General features: G+C 36.1%; 1 protein-coding gene and 1 non-coding gene across 2 annotated transcripts; both read right to left on the reverse strand.

Moving 5' to 3' along the window:
• Positions 1-11,997: 11,997 nt before the first annotated feature.
• On the reverse strand, positions 11,998-12,564 carry LOC145642760 (uncharacterized). Its single transcript, XM_081693934.1, has one exon. The coding sequence runs from the start codon at positions 12,562-12,564 to the stop codon at positions 11,998-12,000; it is 567 nt and encodes a 188-aa protein (XP_081550060.1).
• A 7,639-nt stretch (positions 12,565-20,203) lies between these two features.
• On the reverse strand, positions 20,204-20,310 carry LOC145557178 (small nucleolar RNA R71). The gene has a single exon (XR_014092229.1). It is a non-coding gene; the product is annotated as a small nucleolar RNA R71 (small nucleolar RNA).
• Between the last annotated feature and the right edge of the window lie 3,017 nt (positions 20,311-23,327).

The following is a 23,327-nucleotide window of genomic DNA, read 5'->3' on the forward strand; positions in this document are numbered from 1 at the left end:
GGCAGTTAATAAATTCGCTCATTCGAGCCGGGGACGCTCATCAACCAGCTATAATCCCTGTTTCCGCAATCATCTTGTACTGGGAAAGTTCATAGACTACAAAAATTTCTCCGAGACTCGAATTCAAAAGTGGGTTTCCAGCCAGTGGATTACCTTTGGGGAAATTAAAGTCCAGAAATTCAATAGTATTTTCTTGTTTCTTTGTGAGGACATTCGTGATCGAGAAGCTATGCTACAACAAGGTTCCGCGGCGTACCAAGCGGCTCTCTTGGTCTTTACTCCGTGGACTCAGGGTAAGTCAATCAGAGATGTGAAATTTGACGAGGTTGCTATTTTTGTTCATCTTGATGAAGTTCCTTTGAACTTATGTGAGATTAATGTCATTAATCCAATACTTACTATGGCTGGAAAGATTTTGTGGATCAATTAAATGCGTGGTTAGAGTAAAACTTCACATTCATGGTTTGGAACCATTATATTCTGGCTTTTACTTGGACCTTGGACATTCTGGGTTTAAATGGATTAATTTCAGATATGAGAATATGTTTATTTTGTGCTCTAAGTGCAATAGAGTTGGTCATAAGAAGAATGCTTGCCCTTTAAATCATTATAGCCCTGCTCCTTTTGTTGTTGATAAGAATGGGTCGTGTAAGCCTGCTATTTTACATTCCCATAATCTCTCTAATTCAAATATTGGCCTGAAATGAATTGAAAAATATAGAACAACCATAGTGAATCTTAAGAACTTTTCTAAAAACATTTACCCACCCCAACCCCAGGGTATTCAACCCCTCAAAAGACCTCGTGAGTTTACTACTCTATCTTTCTCACCCGTGAAAAAAAGGAAATCACAATCAGAAACAAAAACACACATTGACATTACTCCAAATGAATCATGCCAAACACCAAACCAACCTAATCTCTCAACCCACAAGCATCCCTTACACGATCCAGAAAAAAAAACAAAACTTTTCTATGACTCTTATCAACCATCACCCACCAATACTACTACCCAATCAGCTCACTCTCCTCGACCCTCGAGGGTCAAAAAGAGATTCTACCCGCTTAAACGGCCAAATTTATTTAGTACTTTGTCATTTTCAATGAAAAAGGCAGCACGATGCTCTTTGCCGTTACAGAGGGTGGATTCAGTGTGTTATAAGAAGGGATCGGCTTCAAGATCCTTTATGGATTTTCAGTTCTGTTTTCGGAAAGAAGGTTCGGAGAGTGTTTCTACTAGTAGTTTATCCTGCCTCCCGTTTAAGAAGTGTAAAGGAATTGGTACTTCTTTTTCACAACAGGTGTCTCATTTTGGTTCTTTTTCTGAGGGTTCGGTGGCCGCCCGTTCAAGGCCACCAGGTGATAGCTGAAGATTATTGCGTGGAACTGTAGGGGTTTGGGACTGGCGGAGTCCCCTAAAGTTCCTTACATTGCGTCCTTACTCCGCTCTTGTGGTGTAGATGTTATTTTCTTAGCTGAAACTACGGTGTCTGTAAATTCTGTAATGCATAAATTATCTTCCTTGTCATGTTCAGGTTTTGTAGGTATGGATTCGGTGGGTCTTAGTGGTAGGATTTGTGTGTTGTGGTTAGCCCCAGTTTTGATTGACCCTCTCTTGGTTTCTTTGCATATGATATTGTGTCGAGTTGTGGAGAACTTGGTTATAAAATATGTCCTTTTTCTGTATGGTGCGCCTCAAGTTTCTGATCGTATGACTGTGTGGTCGAAAATTTCTGATATTTTAGCCTCTTACCCGAATGTTGTGTTAGTTGCTGATTTTAATCAGGTTGAATATTTATCAGATAAGACCGGAGGTAATCTGGATATTCCTGGCCGTCATGATTTTATACAGTGGAAATTGGATAATGGGTTACTTGATATTCCGTTTTCTGGACCATCTTTTACCTGGACTAATGGGAGAACAGTTATGGACCCCACTTTTGAGAGATTAGATAAGGCATATGCTACTTCCCATTGGCTTCAGGATTGGCCGTCTACCTCTGTTCATCATCAGCCCACTTTGTTTTCTTATCATGCAGCAATTATTTTAAGTGACTCTTTGCCTTATGATAGATACAAACGTCCTTATAGAATTGAAAACTGGTTCCTACACTCTGAGGATGTTGCTGATATGGTTCGGACTACTTTTGTTGAACATATCCCTGGGTCTCTTATGTTTTCCTTATCAAAAAGACTTTATGTTCTTCGTCATCGTCTACTAGCTTGGTGTGTTTCTAATAAAGAGGCGTGGGGCATTGATTGGAAAGCTTTGGTTGCCGATGTCACTAATGCTTCTTTTAATATTGATTCACGGAATAGTCGTTGTTTGTTTAGTACTTTTAGGAAGGAAAGAATAAAGGAGGCTAAAGCGGCTTTTCTTTTTTGGAGACAACGAGCAAAAGTGAGTGGGATGCGTTTGGTGATGAGCATTCTAAGTTGTTTTTTTTCTGCAGTTCAGGCCCGACGGCTTTAGAACACTATTATGGGGCTTAAGGACAATGAAGGTTCCTGGGTTTCGGATGCGGGGGATATCCGTTCTTTGGTTCTCAATTTTTACAAGTCCTTATACAGGAAGAATTTGGACCGACCTTCTGTTTCTGAATTCCCTTGGGATTCCCTTCAGCTCCCTTCTTTGTTTGATAGGCATCGTCAGTCCATGCTAACCCCCTTTTCAGCTAATGATATTAAGCAGGCGATATTTAGTATTGCTGATGATAAGTCTCCAGGTCCTGATGGTTATACTTCAGCCTTTTTTAAGACCTATTGGAGTGAGGTGGGTGATCAGGTGGTGAATGTTGTCCAGTTTTTTTTTTGTTTTTGCTCATGGTTATTTGCTTAAGGATTGGAATCGGACATTCTTAGTTTTGCTTCCTAAGGTAGATCACCCTGAACTTGTTTCTCAATTTAGACCGATAAGACTCTGTAATGTTCATTATAAATGCATAGCTAAGTGTCTTGCTCGTCGTCTACGATGGATACTTCCAGACATAGTTTCAGATTTTCATAATGCCTTTGTTCCGGGTAGGTTAATGTCAGATAATTGCCTGATGGTGCACGAGATTATTTCATTTATGAATGCTTCCAAAGCTAGGAAACATTTTTATGCGGCCCTGAAGCTAGACATGAATAAAGCTTATGACAGAGTTGAGTGGGACTTTCTGAGGGTTCTTTAGGTTTTTGGGTTTCCTCCCTATTGGATTCATCTGATTATGCAGTGTGTATCTACAGTGTCATACCAGGTATTGGTTAATGGGTCACCTACAGAGGGTTTTCGTCCTCAGTGTCGTCTACGTCAAGGAGATCCGCTATCTCCATACCTGTTTGTTTTGTGCATGGAGGTTCTTTCGACTATGGTGCGTAAGGCAGAATCGGAAAATCATTTTCAGGGTATTAAAATTGCGAGGGGGGCTCCTACCATTTCACACTTGTTCTTTGCAGACGACTCCTTGCTATTTTTCCAGGTTTCTCCTCCAGCTTGTGAACAAGTGTTGAATGTGCTTTCTGCTTTTTGTGATATTTTAGGTCAAATGCTTAATTTGCAAAAGTCATTTGTCAAGTTTAGTCCTGATACTCCTGAGGATTACCGAGCTTATCTGTCTAGTTGTTTGAAAATGCGATCTGCATCTAGATTGGGTTCATATTTGGGGTTTCCTGTTGATTTAGATCGTAGTAAATGCTCTGAGTTTTGTTTCCTCTTGGATAAGATGGCCAAACGTCTACAGGCCTTTACAGCTCTCCGGCTTTCGCCGGCGGCTAAGCTTGTTATTATTAACTCATTTCTCATTGCCTCCTTTAATCACATCCTATCTGTTTTCAAAATTCCTGAATCTATATGTTCCAGAATGGATAATTTGTTAGCCAGGTTCCGGTGGAAATCTTCTTCTTCTAATCGAGGATTGGCTCTTCGGTCTTCGTCGTTGCTCCATCTTCCGAAGGGTTTAGGGGGATTAGGAATTCGTAGTATTTCCCCTTTAACTCTTCCCTGTTGGCAAAGCAGAGTTGGCGACTTATTCACTTCCCTCAGCTTTTGGTTTCTCGGCTTCTGTCTGCGAAGTATCCAGCTCTTTGTTCTACTAACTCCATCTCGACTTCTCGTCCCTCCTGGGGTTGTAGGGGTCTTATTTTGGGGATGTCCTTGTTGTCGAAGGGTTTGTGTTGGAAGGTTGGTTCAGGTCCTCGAGTTCGTATTTTAGAGGATTCTTGGGTTCCGGGGGGACCAATTCATTTTAAGAATCTTCCGTCCGAGTCGGTTTGACTGACTCTTGTTTCTTCTTTACTTGATTCGCGTTCTTGCGTGTGGAATGCTACTATTATTCACGGGTTGTTTGATTCTAGTTCTACTGCTAGAATTCTTTCTTTGGATCGACCTGTGCGTTTAATGGATGATTTTGTTTACTGGAAGTTTACTAGGGATGGAGTTTTTACAACGAAATCTGCTTATGCTCTTCTTTGTGAGCCTAGGGTCATGTCTGGTAGTCCATCTCAAATCTCTCAAGCATGGTGGAGGAAGTTCTGGGCTTTACCAATTCCTCCTCGTTGGAAAATATTTGGTTGGAAATTGCTGCACGACGCTCTTCCTTTAGCGACTATTCTCAATTCTTGAGGCATCCCTGTTGATCCAGTTTGTGCATTTTGTCATGCGGATGTGGAATCTGTGTCTCATACATTCAGAGATTGTCCTGCTATCTGTAGTCTTTGGCTATCTAGGGCGTTGGGAATCCAATGGGATCTTATGCTGTTTCCTTCGTTTAGAATTTGGTTCTCAGGTACAATTTCTCTTTTTTCGTCATCTAGAAATTGGAAGGGCATTGCTTCGTTTTTTCTCTCCTTTGGGCGATTTGGATTTCTAGTAATCACTTGAGGTTTAGGAATGTTGTTTGGTCGCCTAGGTCAATTGTTGGTTTGACGTCAGATTGGGTTATTCGTAATATGCAAGCTCTAGATTGGAAGAGGTTTACGAGGTCTTCTTGTTCGGTTAGTTTGGAAGCTAGGCATGATGTCAAGTGGCTGTGTCTGCGTGGATTACCTTATATTTCTCCAACGGCATGTTTGATTGTAGGCGGGGCCTGGGATTGCTCTACTTATAAGGCGGGAGTAGGCTGGATAGTCCATGATGTTCATTCTTCTGAGGTCCTGGGAGGTGGTTGTCGGGCTTTTATGGCAAGTTCAGCGTTGCAGTATGAGATTCAAGCTTGTATGTGGGGTTTGGAGTTTGCTATTCGCAAAGGTTTTTTAAAAATCCGGGTTTATACATATTGTGTTGCCCTTCTTACTCTTCTTCCTCCTTCTGGCTCAATGGAAATTTCTGTTTGGTGGCTTATCCAGGAGTTGCGGGCTTCTGTTCAGTCTCTTTTGGTCTGTCAAGTTCAAAAGGTTCCTCGTATGTGGGTTACTCCTACTCACTAGTTAGCTGGTTGTGCCCGGCGGCGTTAGTTGTTGTATTTTTGTTTTAGTTTTTTTGGGTTGACATTTGTTGTTTTTTTATTTGATAGCTCTTTTGTCAAAAAAAAAAAAAAAAGAATACGAGAAGAATAAAGCAGAGGCCTATTTTTAGGGCAATTTCAATCTCTTTTTAGGTTGGATTTGTACCTTCCAGACCTATTGTAGTTAACGATCTCTTGGATCGTTAAAGGGTGTAACCTTCACCCTGTGAACGGTTTACATGTTCCTAAAACTTGTTGGCAACTCTTTTACTCTAACTTCCTTTCTTTTGGACGCCACCATGCTTAAGTGTATTATCACAATGGGGCTCAAGTGTGGGATACTTGAAATACTCCCTACATTAATATATACTTATTATTTATAATATCTTTCAAGTATAATATTTGTCACATATTTCACGTATAATTTTTTTTTTAAGGAAAATTACATGTATAATCTAAGATAAAAAATATTGTCCAATTTTGCACATAAGATCTAAATTATTCGTAAGATATTTTAAAATCTTCTAACAAAAGATCTTATAAGTATAGGCTAGTTGATCTTTTAACAAGTGAGTTAATCTTTTAATAACTAAGATAACTTTAAAAATATTTTAATAATTGATCTAATTAATTATAATAGAGAGGAATTGGTTTTGTGAGTATATACTTTATAAAATAGTCTAATAACGTTATTTTTACATTTATTTTTTTTTTTTTTTTTGTAATATGAATACATGAATACCATTAATTATTTTGGCTTGCAAGAATATATATATATATATATATATATATATATATATATATATATATATATATATATATATATATATATATATATATATATATATATATATATATATATATATATATATATATATATAGTTATATGAATATATTATACTTCCTCTGTTCTTTTTTATTGCACGATGAAGGATTTCACGCTTGCCAATGCATTACTTTAGCTGTTAATATCATCTATTATACTTTTGTCAAAATTATAAAAATTTGATATTTGAAAAGAAGATTTCGAGACGAATCTAACTAGATCTCTCATGACTATATTTTTCCTAATGGATAAATCACAAATGATAGTCAAAGAACATTAAGTGAATAGTGTCAAAGTCCAAATGGTGCAATAAAATAAAAACGGAGGAAGTACTAGAAATGAATATATTTTAATTTTTAAATATAATGAATAGATTATACTATATTTTTTGCCTTGCAAGAATATATTATTTAGATTATATGAATATACATATTTATAGTATATTGCGATATCACATTTTTCCTTGATATATTTAGAAGTGGAAAAATGAGCGAGACAATTTTTAAGCATAGAGCGACACGTGTCAAGGTGTGGTTTGAGTGCCCTCGGTTTTAGTATAGTTATAGATATATTGATTGATAGAAATCCACAATTATTTCTCATATAATTGACTATTATCTCCTTAATCAAAATTAGAGCATTATATCTTAATAAATAAAAAAACTTATAACATTGTGTTATCTTCATTTACTATTTTTGTAATATATACAAAGTATCATGTAAAGTTTATTAATGCAATATAACTTAATCTTTACTTACAAAAAAGTTGTAGTGTAAAAGACTTGGCTATACAAAATTTAAACTTAAAACCATTTAATAGTGGTTGGTGGTGTAGGGTTTTAGGTACTCTAAGCGGAATTTCATGAATCATATTCATACGCACCTAAACAGGATCTCATGCATATATAAATAAAGATCACATAATAGTTTAGAATTAACCTTTGAAGTGTGAATCCTCTTAGCAGTCTTCTTCTCTACCGGAGATAAAGAGCCTCAATTGCAACTCCTCTATTTGGTCCACCGGATTGAATCAACACTCCACCAATGCTAGTTGGACGGGAAAAACCTTTTACCTTTCTTGGAGTTGAGAACCAATTCTAGAGAAAAAATATTGAGAGAAAACTTACGTTGTTTTTCAGAAAACTGAGTACTGTATGTTTTTAATTATCCCTAACTAATTAATATATAATCATATTATTATTAATTAGGTTAGGGTTTTCTCTCCCCCTTCCCTTTTTGGCCGGTCACCCTAAGCCCACTTTGGGCTTCGGGTTTCTATATTGATCCAATCCTAATGTGTGACCTTGTAGGATCCGTTTAGGCGGGCTTCGGGTTTGTTATTTACTAACCCAAAGTTCTATAGCATTCTCTAGCAAGACGTATAGACGACCCAAATAAACGAATTACTATCTCCATAATACGATCCATAATTATATTAAGTAATTGCACTAAATTCGAGGACACATTTCCTTCAATCTCTCACTTGTCCGAGACAAGTATGCAATATTCAAATTCCCTAAGTCTCTTAGTGTCTAATTTGATAGTATGATCACATCTCTATGCTATCCATACTAGCGTTCAAATTATTTCTTGAAATCCGAGTTTGAATTGCTAAACAAATGATAATCTTATGATCCATTTGAGCACGGCCATGCATTTTCAATTCTTACTCTTCAAGAGGCTAAGACACCCATCCTATCTAACATAGGAGGACCTATTCAATCTTGTGGCAACCAAAACTCCCACTCAAATTTTAGCAAAACCCGAGTGTCGCCTTTATAGTCTCCTTTTACAGCATGACGTTTGACAACATCAAGGTTACACTAATAATTGAATTGAGTAGTGTTCCACTCATGTCTAAGGAATCCGCTAATATAATTTGCAAAGTTTTAGAACTTCTAAGTAGGTCTGTTCGATCATGTATCGACTATACATATCCATATGATTGACTAAACATCTCCATGTTTCCATAGCGCATGAAACGGCACCATCAATCAATCTTATATGCTAATCCTTTTATTGAGTCATTTATGTTCAAATTAACAACTCAGATTAGGAACTTAAATATTTTATGAATTCAGTTCACTTATGGGGTTTCATTCATCAAATCACGTATTTGAAAAGCCCATTAAATTCAATAAATATGTTGGACATCTTATTTAATACTAAACCAAAATTAAATAAGATGAAAAATTTCATACTATGTAAACATAAAACATGAGAATCATGTCTTTAAATGGTAACAAGTTTCTCTAAACAAAAACAATTTAAAGCCATTCTAACATTTGCTTCAACCCTACAGCCCTAGCGTGACGTTCATTCTTGGGTTGAGGGAGAGGTTTAGTGAGTGGATCAGTAACATTCTCATCCGTGTGAACTTTGCATATCTTGACATCATTCCTGTCTACAATCTCGCGAGTGAGGTAATACTTCCTCATTACATGCTTGGATTTGTCGTTTGATCTTGGTTCTTTTGCTTGTGCAATAGCTCCATTATTATCACAAAACAACTCAATTCCTTCTAGAACACTAGGTACGACGCCTAGCTCTGTTAGGAACTTCTTTATCCAAACAGCTTCCTTAGCTGCTTCTACCGCCGATAAATACTCTAATTCTGTCATAGAGTCTACTATAGTGCCTTGCTTTGAACTCTTCCAGCTCACTGCTGCTCCATTCAGACAAAAGATGTACCCTGATTGCGAGCGGTAATCATCTCTGTCAGTCTGGAAACTTGCATCAGTATAACCTTTAACAACCAACTCATCTACTCCTCCATAGACCAAAAACATTCCTTTAGTCCTTCTCAAGTACTTTAGGATGTTCTTAGCCGCAGTCTAGTGTGCTTCACCTAGATTTGCTAGGAATCTGCTACATAAACTCAGAGCAAATGCAGCGCCAGGTCGAGTGCATATCATGGCATACATATATGATAGAACCTATAGCCGAGGCGTAAGGTATGCTACTCATTTGCTTCAACTCATCAGGCTTCGATGGGCACTGACTCTTGCTAAGCGAAATGCCATGTGACATGGGAGTGAATCCTCTCTTAGAGTTTTCCATATTAAACCTTGCAAGAACCTTATCAATATAAGTCTCTTGGCTCAGTCCAAGCATCCTTCAAGACCTATCTCTATGGATTTTGATTCCCAAAATGTACTCAGCTTCTCCAAGGTCTTTCATGGAAAAACAACTTCTCAACCATTCCTTGACTGACTCAAGCATTGGTATGTCATTTCCTATAAGTAGTATGTCATCTACATACAAAATCAAGAAGACTAAGCTACTCCCACTAAATTTCTTGTAAACACAAGATTCTTCTTCACTCTTGAGAAAACCAAACTGTTTGATTGCTTCATCAAATCGAAGATTCCAGCTCCGAGACGCTTGCTTCAATCCATAAATGGTTCTTTGAAGCTTGCAAACTCTTTTGGGATTTTCTGGATCCTCAAAACCCTCAGGTTGTTTCATGTACACACCCTCCATCAAGAACCCATTCAAGAAGGCGGTTTTGACATCCATCTGCCAAATTTCATAATTGTAATGTGCAGCAATCGCCAAAAGTATCCAAATGGACTTAATCTTTGCCACTGGAGAAAATGTTTCATCATAGACTATACCATGTATTTGTTTGAATCCTTTTACAACCAGTCTTGCTTTATAGACATAGACATTTCCATTCTTGTCTGTTTTTATTTTGAACACCCACTTGCATCCAATAGGTCTAACCCCATCAGGCAAGTCGACTAGGGTCCAAACTTTGTTCTCAGACATGGAGTCCATTTCAAATTTCATGGCCTCAAGCAATTTCTCAGAGTCTGGGCTCGTCAAAGCTTGTTTGTAGGTAGTAGGCTCAGAATTTTCCAAAATCAATATTTTAGAGTCTTCTGTTAACATGAAATCAACCAACTGCTTGTTTGGGATCCTTGTTCTACTCGACCTACGTAGGACTTGAGCATCAATAGAAATATTCTCTTCAACATCTTGAAGATTTTTGCATGAATTAGATTCAAGTGGGACGACAGGAGTCTTGCTTAATGAATTAGCTTGCTCCGACACCTGACCTGTCATAGCAGAGTCATGCGCCCTCGCCTCTAACGTGGTTTGATCCACATCCATTTGTTGCTCATCTCGAATTTCTTCGAGAACTATTTTACTCCTACTTGTCTTTCTGGAAATAAACTCCTTTTCAAGAAAGACACCATCACGAGCAACAAACACTTTGTTCTGTTGACGGTTATAGAAGTAGTAACCCCTTGTCTCCTTTGGATATCCCACAAAGAGACATTTATCTGATTTGGGTGCAAGTTTGTCTGACAGTAAACGTTTTACATAGACCTCACAACCCCAGATTTTAAGAAAAGATAAGTTTGGAACTTTTCCATTCCACATCTCATATGGAGTCTTTTCTACAGCCTTTGACGGGCTTCTATTTAGTGTGTATGCAGTTGTGTCGAGAGCATATCCCCAAAAAGAAATTGGAAGATCAACAAGACTCATCATTGATCGAACCATATCCAGTAAAGTTCGATTCCTCCTTTCAGACACACCGTTTAACTGTGGCGTCCCTGGTGGTGTCACTTGTGAAATTATTCCACAATCCTTTAGATGATCATCGAATTCTTGGGTCAAATATTCGCCACCACGATCGGATCATAATGCTTTTATTGTTTTACCAAGTTGATTCTGTACTTTATTTTGGAATTCTTTGAACTTTTCAAAGGATTCCGACTTATGCTTCATTAAGTAGATATACCCATATTGACTTAAATCATCAGTAAAAGTGATGAAGTAACTAAACCCACCTCTTGCCTTTGAACTCATAGGCCCACAAACATTTGTATGTATAAGTGCCAAGAGATTATTGGCTCTTTCACCCTTTCCAGTAAAAGGTGACTTTGTCATTTTCCCCAACAAGCATGATTCACATACATCAAATGATTCATAATCGAATGATGTAAGGATTCCATCCTTTTGTAACTTTTGGATGCGCTTTTTGTTTATATGACCCATCCGGCAATGCCATAGATATGTTGGGTTTAAATCATTCGACTTTTGTTTCTTGCTATTTATGTTATAGACTTGTACTGTTCTATCAAGTACATAAAAGCCATTAATCAATTTTGCACTAGCATAGAACATGTTATTATAAGAAATGGAACAACATTTGTTCTTAATCTCAAAACAAAAACCTTCATTATCCAAAACATAAACAGAAATAATGTTCTTAGTAATTGACGGAACGAAATAACAATTATTAAGTTCTAAAATTAATCCAGACGGTAAATGCAGACTATAACTTCCGACGGCAAGTGCAGCAACTCTTGCTCCATTTCCGACGCGAAGCTCCACCTCGCCTTTTGCTAGTTTTCTACTTCTTTTTAGTCCCTACACATCATTAACTATGTGAGAACCACAGCCGGTATCAAATACCCATAATGAAGTAGAAGTCAAATTAACTTCTATAACATAAATACCTAAAGTAGAAGCACCTGACTTCTTATCCTCCAAGTACTTGCGGCAGTTTCTTTTCCAGTGACCTATCTTTTCACAGTAGAAACATTTGCTTTCCGCAGCAACTTTTGGTTTAGCGGTCTGCTTAGGCTTTTCAGAATTTTTGACAACTTGCTTGCCTTAGTTTTTCTTGCCTGCCCCCTTCTTTTTGAAACCCTTTCCCTTTTGAAACATCAAAACCTCTTTCTTTGGTTCTTTGGGAATGTTCCTTTCAACATTAACAAGCATCCCATGCAATTAAGTCAAAGTCTTTTCAAACTCATTCATGTTGAAAGTCATCCTGAACTGATTAAAGCTGTCAGGCAATGAATGGAGAATGATATCAGTAGCCAACTGTTGGCTATAAGGGAATCCAAGACGTTCCATGCTTTCAAAAAGACCCATCATTTTGAAAGCATGTTGGCGAACAGATTCACCATTTTCCATCTTGCATTCCAAAATCTCCTTATTGATCTCATATCTCTCAATCCTGGTCTGTTTCTGAAACATGGCCTTAAGCTCTTCCATAATGGTGTAAGCATCTTTGGTCTCAAACCTTCTCTGGAGGTCCGGTTCCATAGCCGCCACCATGAAGCAAGTGATTGGAGTAGACCTATCATTAGCCTGCTTAGCACGACGTTTATTAGCATCAGATGATTCATTAGTCACTACTGGAAGTGGGTTTTCTAAGACATCCTCTTTACCCTCCGACTTTAAAATAAGTCTTAGGGTCCTTTCCCAAGTGATGAAGTTTTCTCCGTTCAGCCTATCCTTCTCAAGGAAGGGACGGACGCTAAAAATCGAGTTGTTGTTGTTATTAGTCATGATATCTACAAACAGAAAAAGACAAAGTTCAATTTTATGTTTATAAAAGCACCTAAAACATGCAATAGTTTCTAGGTTACTTAGCACTCTATTCAATTTTAATGTCCCTATTTGAATAAATGATTTCAAGATCCTATCAACATGCAACGTTAAGTAGACGGAGGCCTTTTCTTAAAATTACATTTTCAAGGTAAGTAAACTCTTTACTAATTACAACATTTGTAATTCTTGGTTAGACAAAAAAACATCTCATGCTTAACTGTCCCTTTGCTTCAAAATCCAAAACTCTTTTGATGATTTTGTTGAGGTTAGCCAAATTAAGTGTGCAAAATTCACAATTTCACCTTACCTCCCAAAATTAATAACAATACCCTGCGGAGGCATGACCTATTACTATTAATTAAGGGTTAATAAGTACTTTATATTTGGAAAAGCAAACCTCAATATTTGCGGGACCTAAGTTTATTATGTCGTTATTAATTAGTGAACTCTAGCGCATTGATAACATACATACAATAAACTTATAAGCATTTTAAGAATAATAATAAAATGCAAAATTAAATATGAGCTAGTATGGCCCCTAATCCTAAGAACTAAGCCTGAATGGGCATCTCCTCGGACTCTTCATGGATCTCCATCCACCTTCATCATGGGCCTTCTCATCTGGGCTCTTCTTTGGATTAATTAATAATTTAAATAATTAAAAATTCCTAATTAAATAAAATTACAAAAATACTTAACGATACGCAGATCGTATTTAAATTACAAAAATACATAACGATACGCAGATCGTATTTATAATTTAAATCTAGGGCCATACTAGTCATTTATAGCAATAATATATCATATATATAAAAATGCCACATAATAATATCACATATTATACTAGCCAATAATTAAAATATCAGATATTCTTAATTATGTCAAGTGGATAAATCAATTAATTAGGAAATCCTAGAATATAAATCATATTTGATAAACTAAAATCCTAACCACCTAAAAAGTTTTATCCTAAAATTAAGCTAACCAACTAATTTTAATTAGATTAAAAATCAAATTATGTAATTATCTTATAATCAATTCAAAACAACCTTAATTGGAATTGCTCAATATCCCCTTAAAATCAGTTTTTCAATATTATCAAAAATAAATAAATCAGAATTTTTTTTTTAATTTATTTATCAAAAATTTTTTTTTTTTTTAAAAAATGAAAAACAGGGCTGCGTGACTGAGCTGCTGCCCAGCCACGTCACAGCCACTGCAGCAGCCAGGCCGGAGCCCAGCCACCGCAGCAGTTGGCCGCCGCAGCCAGGCAACCGCCCAGCCACAGCGGCGCACCAGGCTGCTGCCCAGCACGCCTATCAGCTCGAGCAGAGCTGAAACCGTGCAACAGTTGCAGGTTCAGCTCTGCTCCTGCCCTCACCGACCACCTGCAGCTGCCCCTCCGCCCTTTTCGACCACCGGAGCAGCCACCGTGGCTGTTCTGCCACCCAGCCGTGGCTGCTCCCTTCAAGCTTTAATTTATTTATTTTTGTTTGAGTTAAATTAATTTCACAAATTTTGAAAAATTAATTTTGGTGATCTAATTATAATTAAACACAAACTCCTTTATGCATAATTTCAGAAAAAAAAATTAATCAAAATCTCCATTTTAATTAATTTAGGGATTTTCATAAAATAATTCCCAATTCATATAAAACCAATTTTACATGAATTAATTAATCTCTATCTAAACAATTTTAAATATGAAAAATAGATTATATTATATGAATTTAACAATTAAAATCGAAAATTAGGGTTCATAACCATCAAATTCGAAATTTTGGGGCTTTAGGGTTCTTAAAAAAATATATGGTTAGAGGCTATTGAGCAATTAAATTCACAATTTAATCAATTCCAATCAATTAAAATCATATTCTAATAAGGTTATTTTAATCCATAATTCAATTCCTCCCCTTAATCAAATTAAAATTAGCCTAATTCACACATCAAAATAATCATATTATTGTGACCAGTAAATTATATTCAAGGGGCTAACTGATACCACTGTAGGGTTTTAGGTATTCTAAGCGTAATTTCATGAATCACATTCATACGCACCTAAACAGGATCTCATGCATATACAAATAAAGATCACATAATAGTTTAGAATTAACCTTTGAAGCGTGAATCCTCTTAGCAATCTTCTTCTCTACCGGAGATAAATAGCCTCAATTGCAACTCCTCTATTTGGTCCACCGGATTGAATCAACACTCCACCAATGCTAGTTGGACGGAAAAAACCTTTCACCTTTCTTGGAGTTGAGAACCAATTTTAGAGAGAAAATATTGAGAGAAAACATACGTTGTTTTTCAAAAAACTGAATACTGTATGTTTTTAATTATCCCTAACTAATTAATATATAATCATATTATTATTAATTAGGTTAGGGTTTTCTCTCCCCCTTCCCTTTTTGGCCGGTCACCCTAAGCTCACTTTGGGCTTCGGGTTTCTTTATTGATCCAATCCTAATGTGTGACCTTGTAGGATCCGTTTAGGTGGGCTTCGGGTTTGTTATTTACTAACCCAAAGTTCTATAGCATTCTCTAGCAAGACGTATAGACGACCCAAATAAATGAATTACTATCTCCATAATACGATCCATAATTATATTAAGTAATTGCACTAAAGTCGAGGACACATTTCCTTCAGGTGGAATGAAGATGACTTGGATTATGCAAAGGCAATTTGTGTGGCTTGATAGTTGGTGTAGATATGAGAGTGATGAGTTATGTGAGATGAATAGATGAGAGAGATTAATGAATATTGTAAGACGGTGGACAAATTATCAAACTCCATTAAAGAACTAGGTTTTTATTAAAAAAAAAATAATAGCAGGTTCGCGAGCTAAGTTTGACCAGCAAATCTACGGTTTAAACGGGTACGAGTTAAAACGAGTTTTGGGTTAAAGAAAAACAAATTGTTTAAGACCTAGAAAAAACAAGTCAAGTTCCGATAGCAAGAGATCTTTTAAAGGCATATAGCGAAGGATTGTGTGGGGGCGTGTGTTGGTGGAGTTGAATTTGTGACTCATGTGCTTTTTGATTGTGATATAGCAAAAGTTAACTTGAATAATAGCCACTTTCATTCTATTTTGAATGATTCTCCAAACTCCTCTTTTCACTCAAAGCTTGTATGGCTTGCTGGTAAACCAGATCGTAATTAGTTATGTGTGTTATGTGCCAAAACATGTCCCTTTGGTTTCTTAAGGGCAAGATAGTACATGAGAGTTTGTCTCTAATTGTGTCTCAAACGACTTTCAGCTATGTAAAGCTTGTTGTGGATTATTATATGTATGTTAAAAAAGTGTTCTCAGGCCACCCTTGACGTACAAGTCTCTCTTTAACAACGTGGCAACGTCCCTCGAAAGGTTATATAAAAGTAGATGTGGATGCTTATGTTGCTACTTCGAAACCATCAAGGGTAGCTTGTCTGGGCTTTGGTTAGCAGAGTTGAGGGTGTATGGGAGGTAGAGTGTGAAGAAGCACCAATTGCGCGTTTTGGGCTCTAGGTGGCTAGGAGTCTGGGTGTGACGCACGTATACCTGGAAGGGGATTTTTCTTCATCGTGTGCTACAAATCAACAACAGTTCCAGAGGTTGCTCGTCATGTTGGTTAATTTATGATGATATTAGCATGTTATCCAAGTGTTTTAATGATTTTAATTATTCTCATGTTAGAAAGGCAGGTAACATGGTATCCCACCTTGTTAGTAAGATAGGAAACTCATGGTTGCTCGGAATTTATTTATATGGGTCGTGCTTGGCCGGGTGGTGGGCGTGCCGTGCCGTGCCAAAATTTGGCACACCCCAGCCCACGACACGGCACGGCCCACGTGCCTGGCGGGCCGTGCCGTGCCGGGCCGCGGGCCAACCGGTTTTTTTTTTATTTTTTTAATAATAAATGTAAATAAAAAATGATATATATATTTATTTATTAGTACAAATTAATTTTATATAAATAATGTTATTAATTTATGTTTATGTTAATGTTAGTATATTTTGTTTTGAACAACTTTATTTTAATTAAGGTTATATAAATTATTTATCTAATTATGTTTAAGTTTATATAACTAATTTTATTAATTTAGCAAAAAACAACAATGCATATGATAAAAAAAAATATTACGAGTGCGATAAGCAGAAAACACAAAAAATTGAAGAATAAATTATTTTATTATATGCCGGTAGCTGGTACGATAAATCGATAATACAAATAATTAATGATAATTAAAATTCGTACAATAATTGGTGAATAACTTCATTTATTATACGGAATACGAGGTTCGATAATACAAAAATTGTACAATAGTGTGTAATGTAAATATGTTATAATGTAATTATTATTGTTCGTCTTCGTCTTCTTGTGGTTCAAGTTCATCAGCCAATTAATTTGATTGAGAAGTATGAGAACTAAAAGAAGTCGACATTCCTTCATCATCGTCGTTTTGTGCATAAGTACAATCTTGGGAACGAGTTTCAGCATCCAACCAATGCTTGAAGCAAACACACATTTCAAGTGTTTCGGGTTTTAGTCTTGTTCTTCTATCGTCTAAAACCCGTCCCGACGCACTAAAAGCTCTTTCGAAGGAAACAGAGGAGACTTCGCTAGCAAAAATATCACGAGCCATTGCCGACAAAATTGGGTTTGTTGAAATCTCGAACTAGGCATAGTCCAAGGAGCCATATCATCCATTTGTTCGTGCCTTCCCGTGGTTTGGGGATGAAACAAAAGGGTGGAAGTGTTTGGAAAGGGCATGTTAGGGGAGGGAAAGGGCATGTTGGGGGGGTGGGGGGGGGGGGGGAGGGAAGGGCATGTTAGGGGGGCATTGAAGTGTTTGAGTTTGGTGATTCCCTACGTTTTGACTTGACTTTTCTAGAGGAGGAAGCGTTCAGGTTTGATGTCATGATGAATATTTAATAATAATAATAACAACAACAATAATAATACAAATAACAATAACAAATTAACAATAACAATACTAATAACAATAACAATAACAATAACAATAAGAATTAGTAAGTAGTTTTTATATAAATTAAGTTTTTAAAAATAATTATAACAATAGTAGATTACTTGGGTCAATGAGATCCCATATAGGAGAGGTTAGAAACGACGTTGTAATGAGCCCAAGTCCCGCCTTAGACAGATTTCACTAACAATCCAAATCATCCACAATAAAAATACGAAGTAGATTTTATATAATTAAATAGTTCCAACTTCCAAGAAAACAATAATAACAATAACACAACAATAACAACAAATAATAATAATAATAATAATAATAACAAATTAAACTAAAGTTGAGTTAGATCTAACAATAATGCTTCAATAGCTTTCCCAACTTATAATTTCCCAAATTTAAAAATAAGATTTTTTTTTTTTTTTTTTTTGTAGTAGTAGTAGTAGTCGTAGACTAGTAGAATTTATAAGAGAGTAGGAATTTTTTTTTCTTTTCACAAAAGAGAGTAGGATTGTAGGAATTAGAGAATAAGATAATTAGATAATAAGAGACGAGAGATGAGTTGATGAATTGTGAAAAATTTGGGAGGAAAAAATGGGGTATTTTTAGGGATTTTTTTAGTGGGAAATTAACAAGGGGTGAAACTAGGTCGTCATCTAATTCTCCCTTGGTCAGACTAAATTTGTAAACGATTAAAATACCTTATACGAGTATAGAGGCAAGTTAAGGGGCGAACTCAAAGGAATTAATCGAAACTATGCTATAGTCTAATGTTAAGCTAAATCGAAGTATGTCAATGGTTGAGTTTTTTAATTAAGATAACAAGAATCAAGACAATTCAAAGAAATCCATCAAATTGCAAAACACTAGGGATATAGGTTCCACATACAAGCCCAATCGAAGTCCAAGCCTCGAGGAAGAGACCGGGCCCGATCGGGCAAGCTTACGCCCGATCGGGCAGGCGCGTAGTCATAGACATCAGGAAAGGTGTGCCCGATCGGGTGAGGGTTAGCTCGATCGGGTGAGCGTTAGCTCGATCGGGCACAGCTGCCCAGGAGAAGCTAGAAGAAAAAGGCAGGCCCGATCGGGCGGCCCTTCGCCTTATCGGGCGCGTGTTTTTGAGCATCTGATTGCCGAGTTCTTAGTTCTAATTAGGATTGTTTTTTAGAGGTGTTTAAGTACGATTGGAGTACGGAATTTTTGTTTTACCTTCTATTTTTGAATTTCTCTCTCTACTTAGCATGGTTTCTCTCTCTAAAATTCTCTCAAATTTGTTCTTAATTCAACTCCTTAATTCAGATTATTTTTGGTAACGATTTCTTCTCTTTTAATATCAGTTATTTTCTTTAATTCTTTCATCATGTCTTATTTTATTGCTTTGATTAGTTTAGATTTAATTATGTGTGAGTAGTATTATTTCTAGGGTTTATGGGGATCCAATAAATAATATGAAGGGGTAATTTATGATTGTTGATTGTCAATGCTTAATTATTTTCGTATTGATTGATTTAATGCTATGCAATTAGATTTGACTAGATTTAATTGTATGAGTTTAGCAATATAGATTCGAGATTCGAGAGATGAGAATTAATGTTTAGGCTTAGTTGCAATATGCGGACTAATTTATAAATGGTTAAGTCGAGATTCGAGAACTGAGATTTAATACCGGTAAATTAACTCTATGATTGTAATACGTAGCGAAAGCCCTTTATGATCTGTTTAATTGATGCATTGATGATTGATTGTTATTTTTTACCCTGGAATATTGTTTATTGGTGAACCTATGCCCTAGGTTTTTCTTTCATTGATTTACCTCTTATTTTATTTCCTTCCTACTCTTACTTTTAGTAGTTTAATTACCCTTTTAATAATAATTTGGTTACTTGATAATTTAGATTGCTTTTAATTAATTAGGAATAGAAAGACTTGTTTCCCTATGGATTCGACCCTACTTTCCTATCTACTTTAGTTAGAGGACTTAGGTAATAATTTTGGTTACGTGATACGACTTGAGCTTGTCAAATTTTGGCGCCGTTGCCAGGGAAACGGTTTTATTTTTATTTTTTGATTATATTTTGTAGTCTAGATTATCCTCTCTTGTCTCAGAGAACGTTAGTTATTTGAGGAAATTATCATATCTGTCTTTTAGTTCTTTGTTTATGCCCCAGGTGTTCCAGATCAGGTTACATTCCATTCGATCCTGAGATCGAGTGCTCGTTTCATAGGCAAAAGAATCTTTATAGACAAATCCTGGCGGGTTCTGAGGAAGACAATAATCGAAGAGACCCTCCAACTGATTCTAGTGACTCAAAATTCCTTCAGATTCAGAATCAGAGATGGCGGTACCAAAGAAGCTTAGTGACTACTCACAGCCAAAGCTCACAGATTTTCCACACCGTACTCCCACTCCGGCCCTTGATGGAGTGCAATTTGAAATCAAGCCCCAATTTGTCACCATGATAGAGAGGAAGCAGTTTAGTGGAGCTAAGGGTGAAGATCCTAATCTGGATAAGATCCTAATGTGGAAAAGCTAAATTATGGTTTAATGGTTTGAATAGAACTGCACTTGCTATTACTGTTTGGGAAACTCTTGCCTTGAATTTTTATAATAAATATTACCCTGCAGAGAGAACAGTTGTACTAAGGAGTGCTATTCAGAACTTCGCCCAAGAGGCCGATGAAACTTTACATGAGGCTTGGGAGAGGTTCAAGGATCTATAGAGAGAACGCCCCCACCACAATCTGGCGCAATGGCAATTGATCCAAGCTTTTTACAATGGACTTGGAAATTCATCTAGATAAGTTCTAGATTCTGCAACTAGTGAAAGATTCATGAATCTAAATGTGGACGATGCAGGACAGGTTATCGAACATATGGAAATACACAATTCCCAATACGGGAATCCGAGAGGGTATGCAAATAAAGGAAAACACACTGTTGATTCCGTATCCTTTTTGCAAGCTCAGCTAACATTTATTTGTCAGAAACTAGATAATCTTACTGCTACTCCTAACTCTGTAGCTAATGTTTCTGCTGTAGCTAACAATGAATCTTTTTGTGAAAATTGTGGAATTGTAGGGCATTGGGAGCAAGATTGTAGGAGTTCCATGGAGCAAGTTAATGCCTTTCAAACATATAGGCAAAATAACCCATACTCCAACTCTTATAATCCTAGTCTCTGGAACCATCCATATCTTTCTTATCAGAGTACCAATGTACAAAATCATCCACCTTCACCACAACCACAACAGCAACCTCCACCACAGTAGAAATATTACCATCCTAATTCTAGCCAGAAAAACCAAGCACAACCCTCATCATCTTCTGACCCTGCCATGACAGAAATTAGAGCAATGCTTACCAACATGACATATGGAGAGTAGGGATGCGTAAATTGATTCAATTTTAGCTCATAATAAAATCATCGATAATCAAATTGCACAACTTTCATCTACCTTACAAACCCATGAGCAGGGAGCTCTACCATCGCAACCAATCCATCCCACAGATCATGCCAATGCAATCACTCTAAGGAGTGGTTCACATTATGATGGACCTCCTATGCCAAAGGAAGATGGACCAGTTCCTGATCTTGATTCCTCTATACCAAATGCTAATCCTGCTAACCCTGCAGGGCTACAAAAAAAGATACTAACCCTTCTAATGTTTCTTTGCAGGGTAAATCTAAGGATAAGGGAGGAGATGTTCAGAGCCCAGTTATCAAACTACCGTTCCTTAATAGACAATTGAAGAGTAAGTTTGATAAACAATTCGGTAAGTTCTTGCTTGGAGGTTGTGAAAAACTTGCAGGTAACAGTTCCTTTCACTGATTTAATCACTCGGGTTCCTGCATATGCTAAATTTATGAAAGACATTCTAACTAGGAAAAAGGCCTTTAATGAGGTAGAAACTGCAGCTTTTACAGAGGAATGTAGTGCCCTATTGCAAAATAAATCCCATCCTAAATAAAGGATCTTGGTAGTTTTTCTATCCCTTGTCATATAGGAAATGTTTTTATTGATAAAGCTTTGTGTGATTTGGGTGCCAGTGTCAGTGTTATGCCATCGTCTGTTTGTGCGTGCTAAACTTAATATTGGTGATTTAAAAGTTACTAATATAACTTTTCAAATGGCAGATCGTTCTGTTAAGTACCCTTTAGGTATTTTAGAGGATGTCCCTGTCAGAGTTGGTAAATTTTTTATCCCTGTTGATTTTGTTGTTCAAGACATGGCTGAGGATACACAAATTCCCATTATATTAGGTACACTACTACAAAAATGTTCAAAGAGACCTTAAGTTAGAGACCATTTAAATAAATATATGGTCTCTTGGATTCAAGAGACCATATATTTCAAATAAATAGTCTCTTATGTATAATATTAGAGTGATAAAAATGTATCAAAGACCATCTATTTTAAATAAGTGGTCTCTCCTTCTTTTTAATTAAATAAACTAAAAAAAAGAGGCCATTTATTTAGGAGAAGTGGTCTCTCCGTTTTTTAATTAAATAAATAAATAAAAGAGAGAGACCACCTATTTACAAAATATGGTCTCTCCTTTTTCTAATTACCATATTTTTATAAAAACTGGGTCAAGCCCAAACTATCTAATGACAAAATGAAACCCTAATAGTGTTTCTTAAATTTCCTCAGCCGTCACTCACTATTTCATTTCCTCTTTCACTCAATTCTCTTTCTCTCTCCTCTCTCTTATTTTCAATTTTTTCCATTAAATTTGCTGATAGAAGCTTGTGAATTTGATTATGATAAGGTAATTAACTTGTTAAGGTAATTCTCTTCACTTAATTTTTCTGTGTTTTATGCGTTTTGTTTCTTCAATTTCTATAATTTACTTGTTTTTATGTTTTAGTTTCTTCAATTTTAGTAATTACTTGTATTAATCTGATTAAAGTTCGTTTATGCTATAAGTTCATTTGTTTAAGCGATTTTTTCATCATCTAATTATCCGGTTTTATTTGATTTTATGAGCTCATTTGTTATTTCTTCATAATTTGTTTATGCGATTTACTTTGATTTTTTCATGAGTTCAATTTCATAGTATATCAGTTTAATTCAAAGTTTTCTTTAAGTGTGTGATAATTGTTGATGACTCCTATATTTTGTTATGTTTATTTAGAATTTCTTTATGGATTTAATATAAATCTTACACTTTAATTTTGATTTTTTCATGATGATTTGAATTATTATTAATTGTTTATTTTTGTTTGTGCTTGCAGCATAAATATATTTCCTTTTTTTTAACCGATTGTGATGGACTTCCCCTGATGATCTTCCAAGGGAGGACTTGGACAATGGGTTTTAGCAATAGACAACGAAGTTTATTCGGACAGAGATGTTAAAGAAGCTTGCGATTTGATCTTCAAAATATTCCTTTTTTTTTTTTTTTAGCATCGCCGGACGCTGGTCTTTTTCAGGTTCGTCTTTTTTTATTTTTCTTTCAATTTTTTTTATTCAGATCTAAAATTTCTGGTTTATTTTCTTTAATTTAATGTAATTTTTTTTTTTAAGCCAAAGAGACCTGTGAGCTAGAGACCACCCCTAAGGTAGTCTCTTTGGCCATTTTGATATGGTCTCTTTGGCCAATTTTGTAGTAGTGGTAGGCCTTTCCTCCATACTGCAGGAGCCATTATTGATGTCAAAAATGGTAAAGTAACCCTTTCTGTTGGTGATGATAATATTACTTTTAATTTAGGGAAAGTTTTGAAAGGACCTATGATAGAGGAAAATTGTTGTTTTATTG

The sequence above is a fragment of the Chenopodium album genome, chromosome 8, assembly GCF_948465745.1.
Source record: "Chenopodium album chromosome 8, dcCheAlbu1.1, whole genome shotgun sequence".
Taxonomy (NCBI): Eukaryota; Viridiplantae; Streptophyta; class Magnoliopsida; order Caryophyllales; family Amaranthaceae; genus Chenopodium; species Chenopodium album.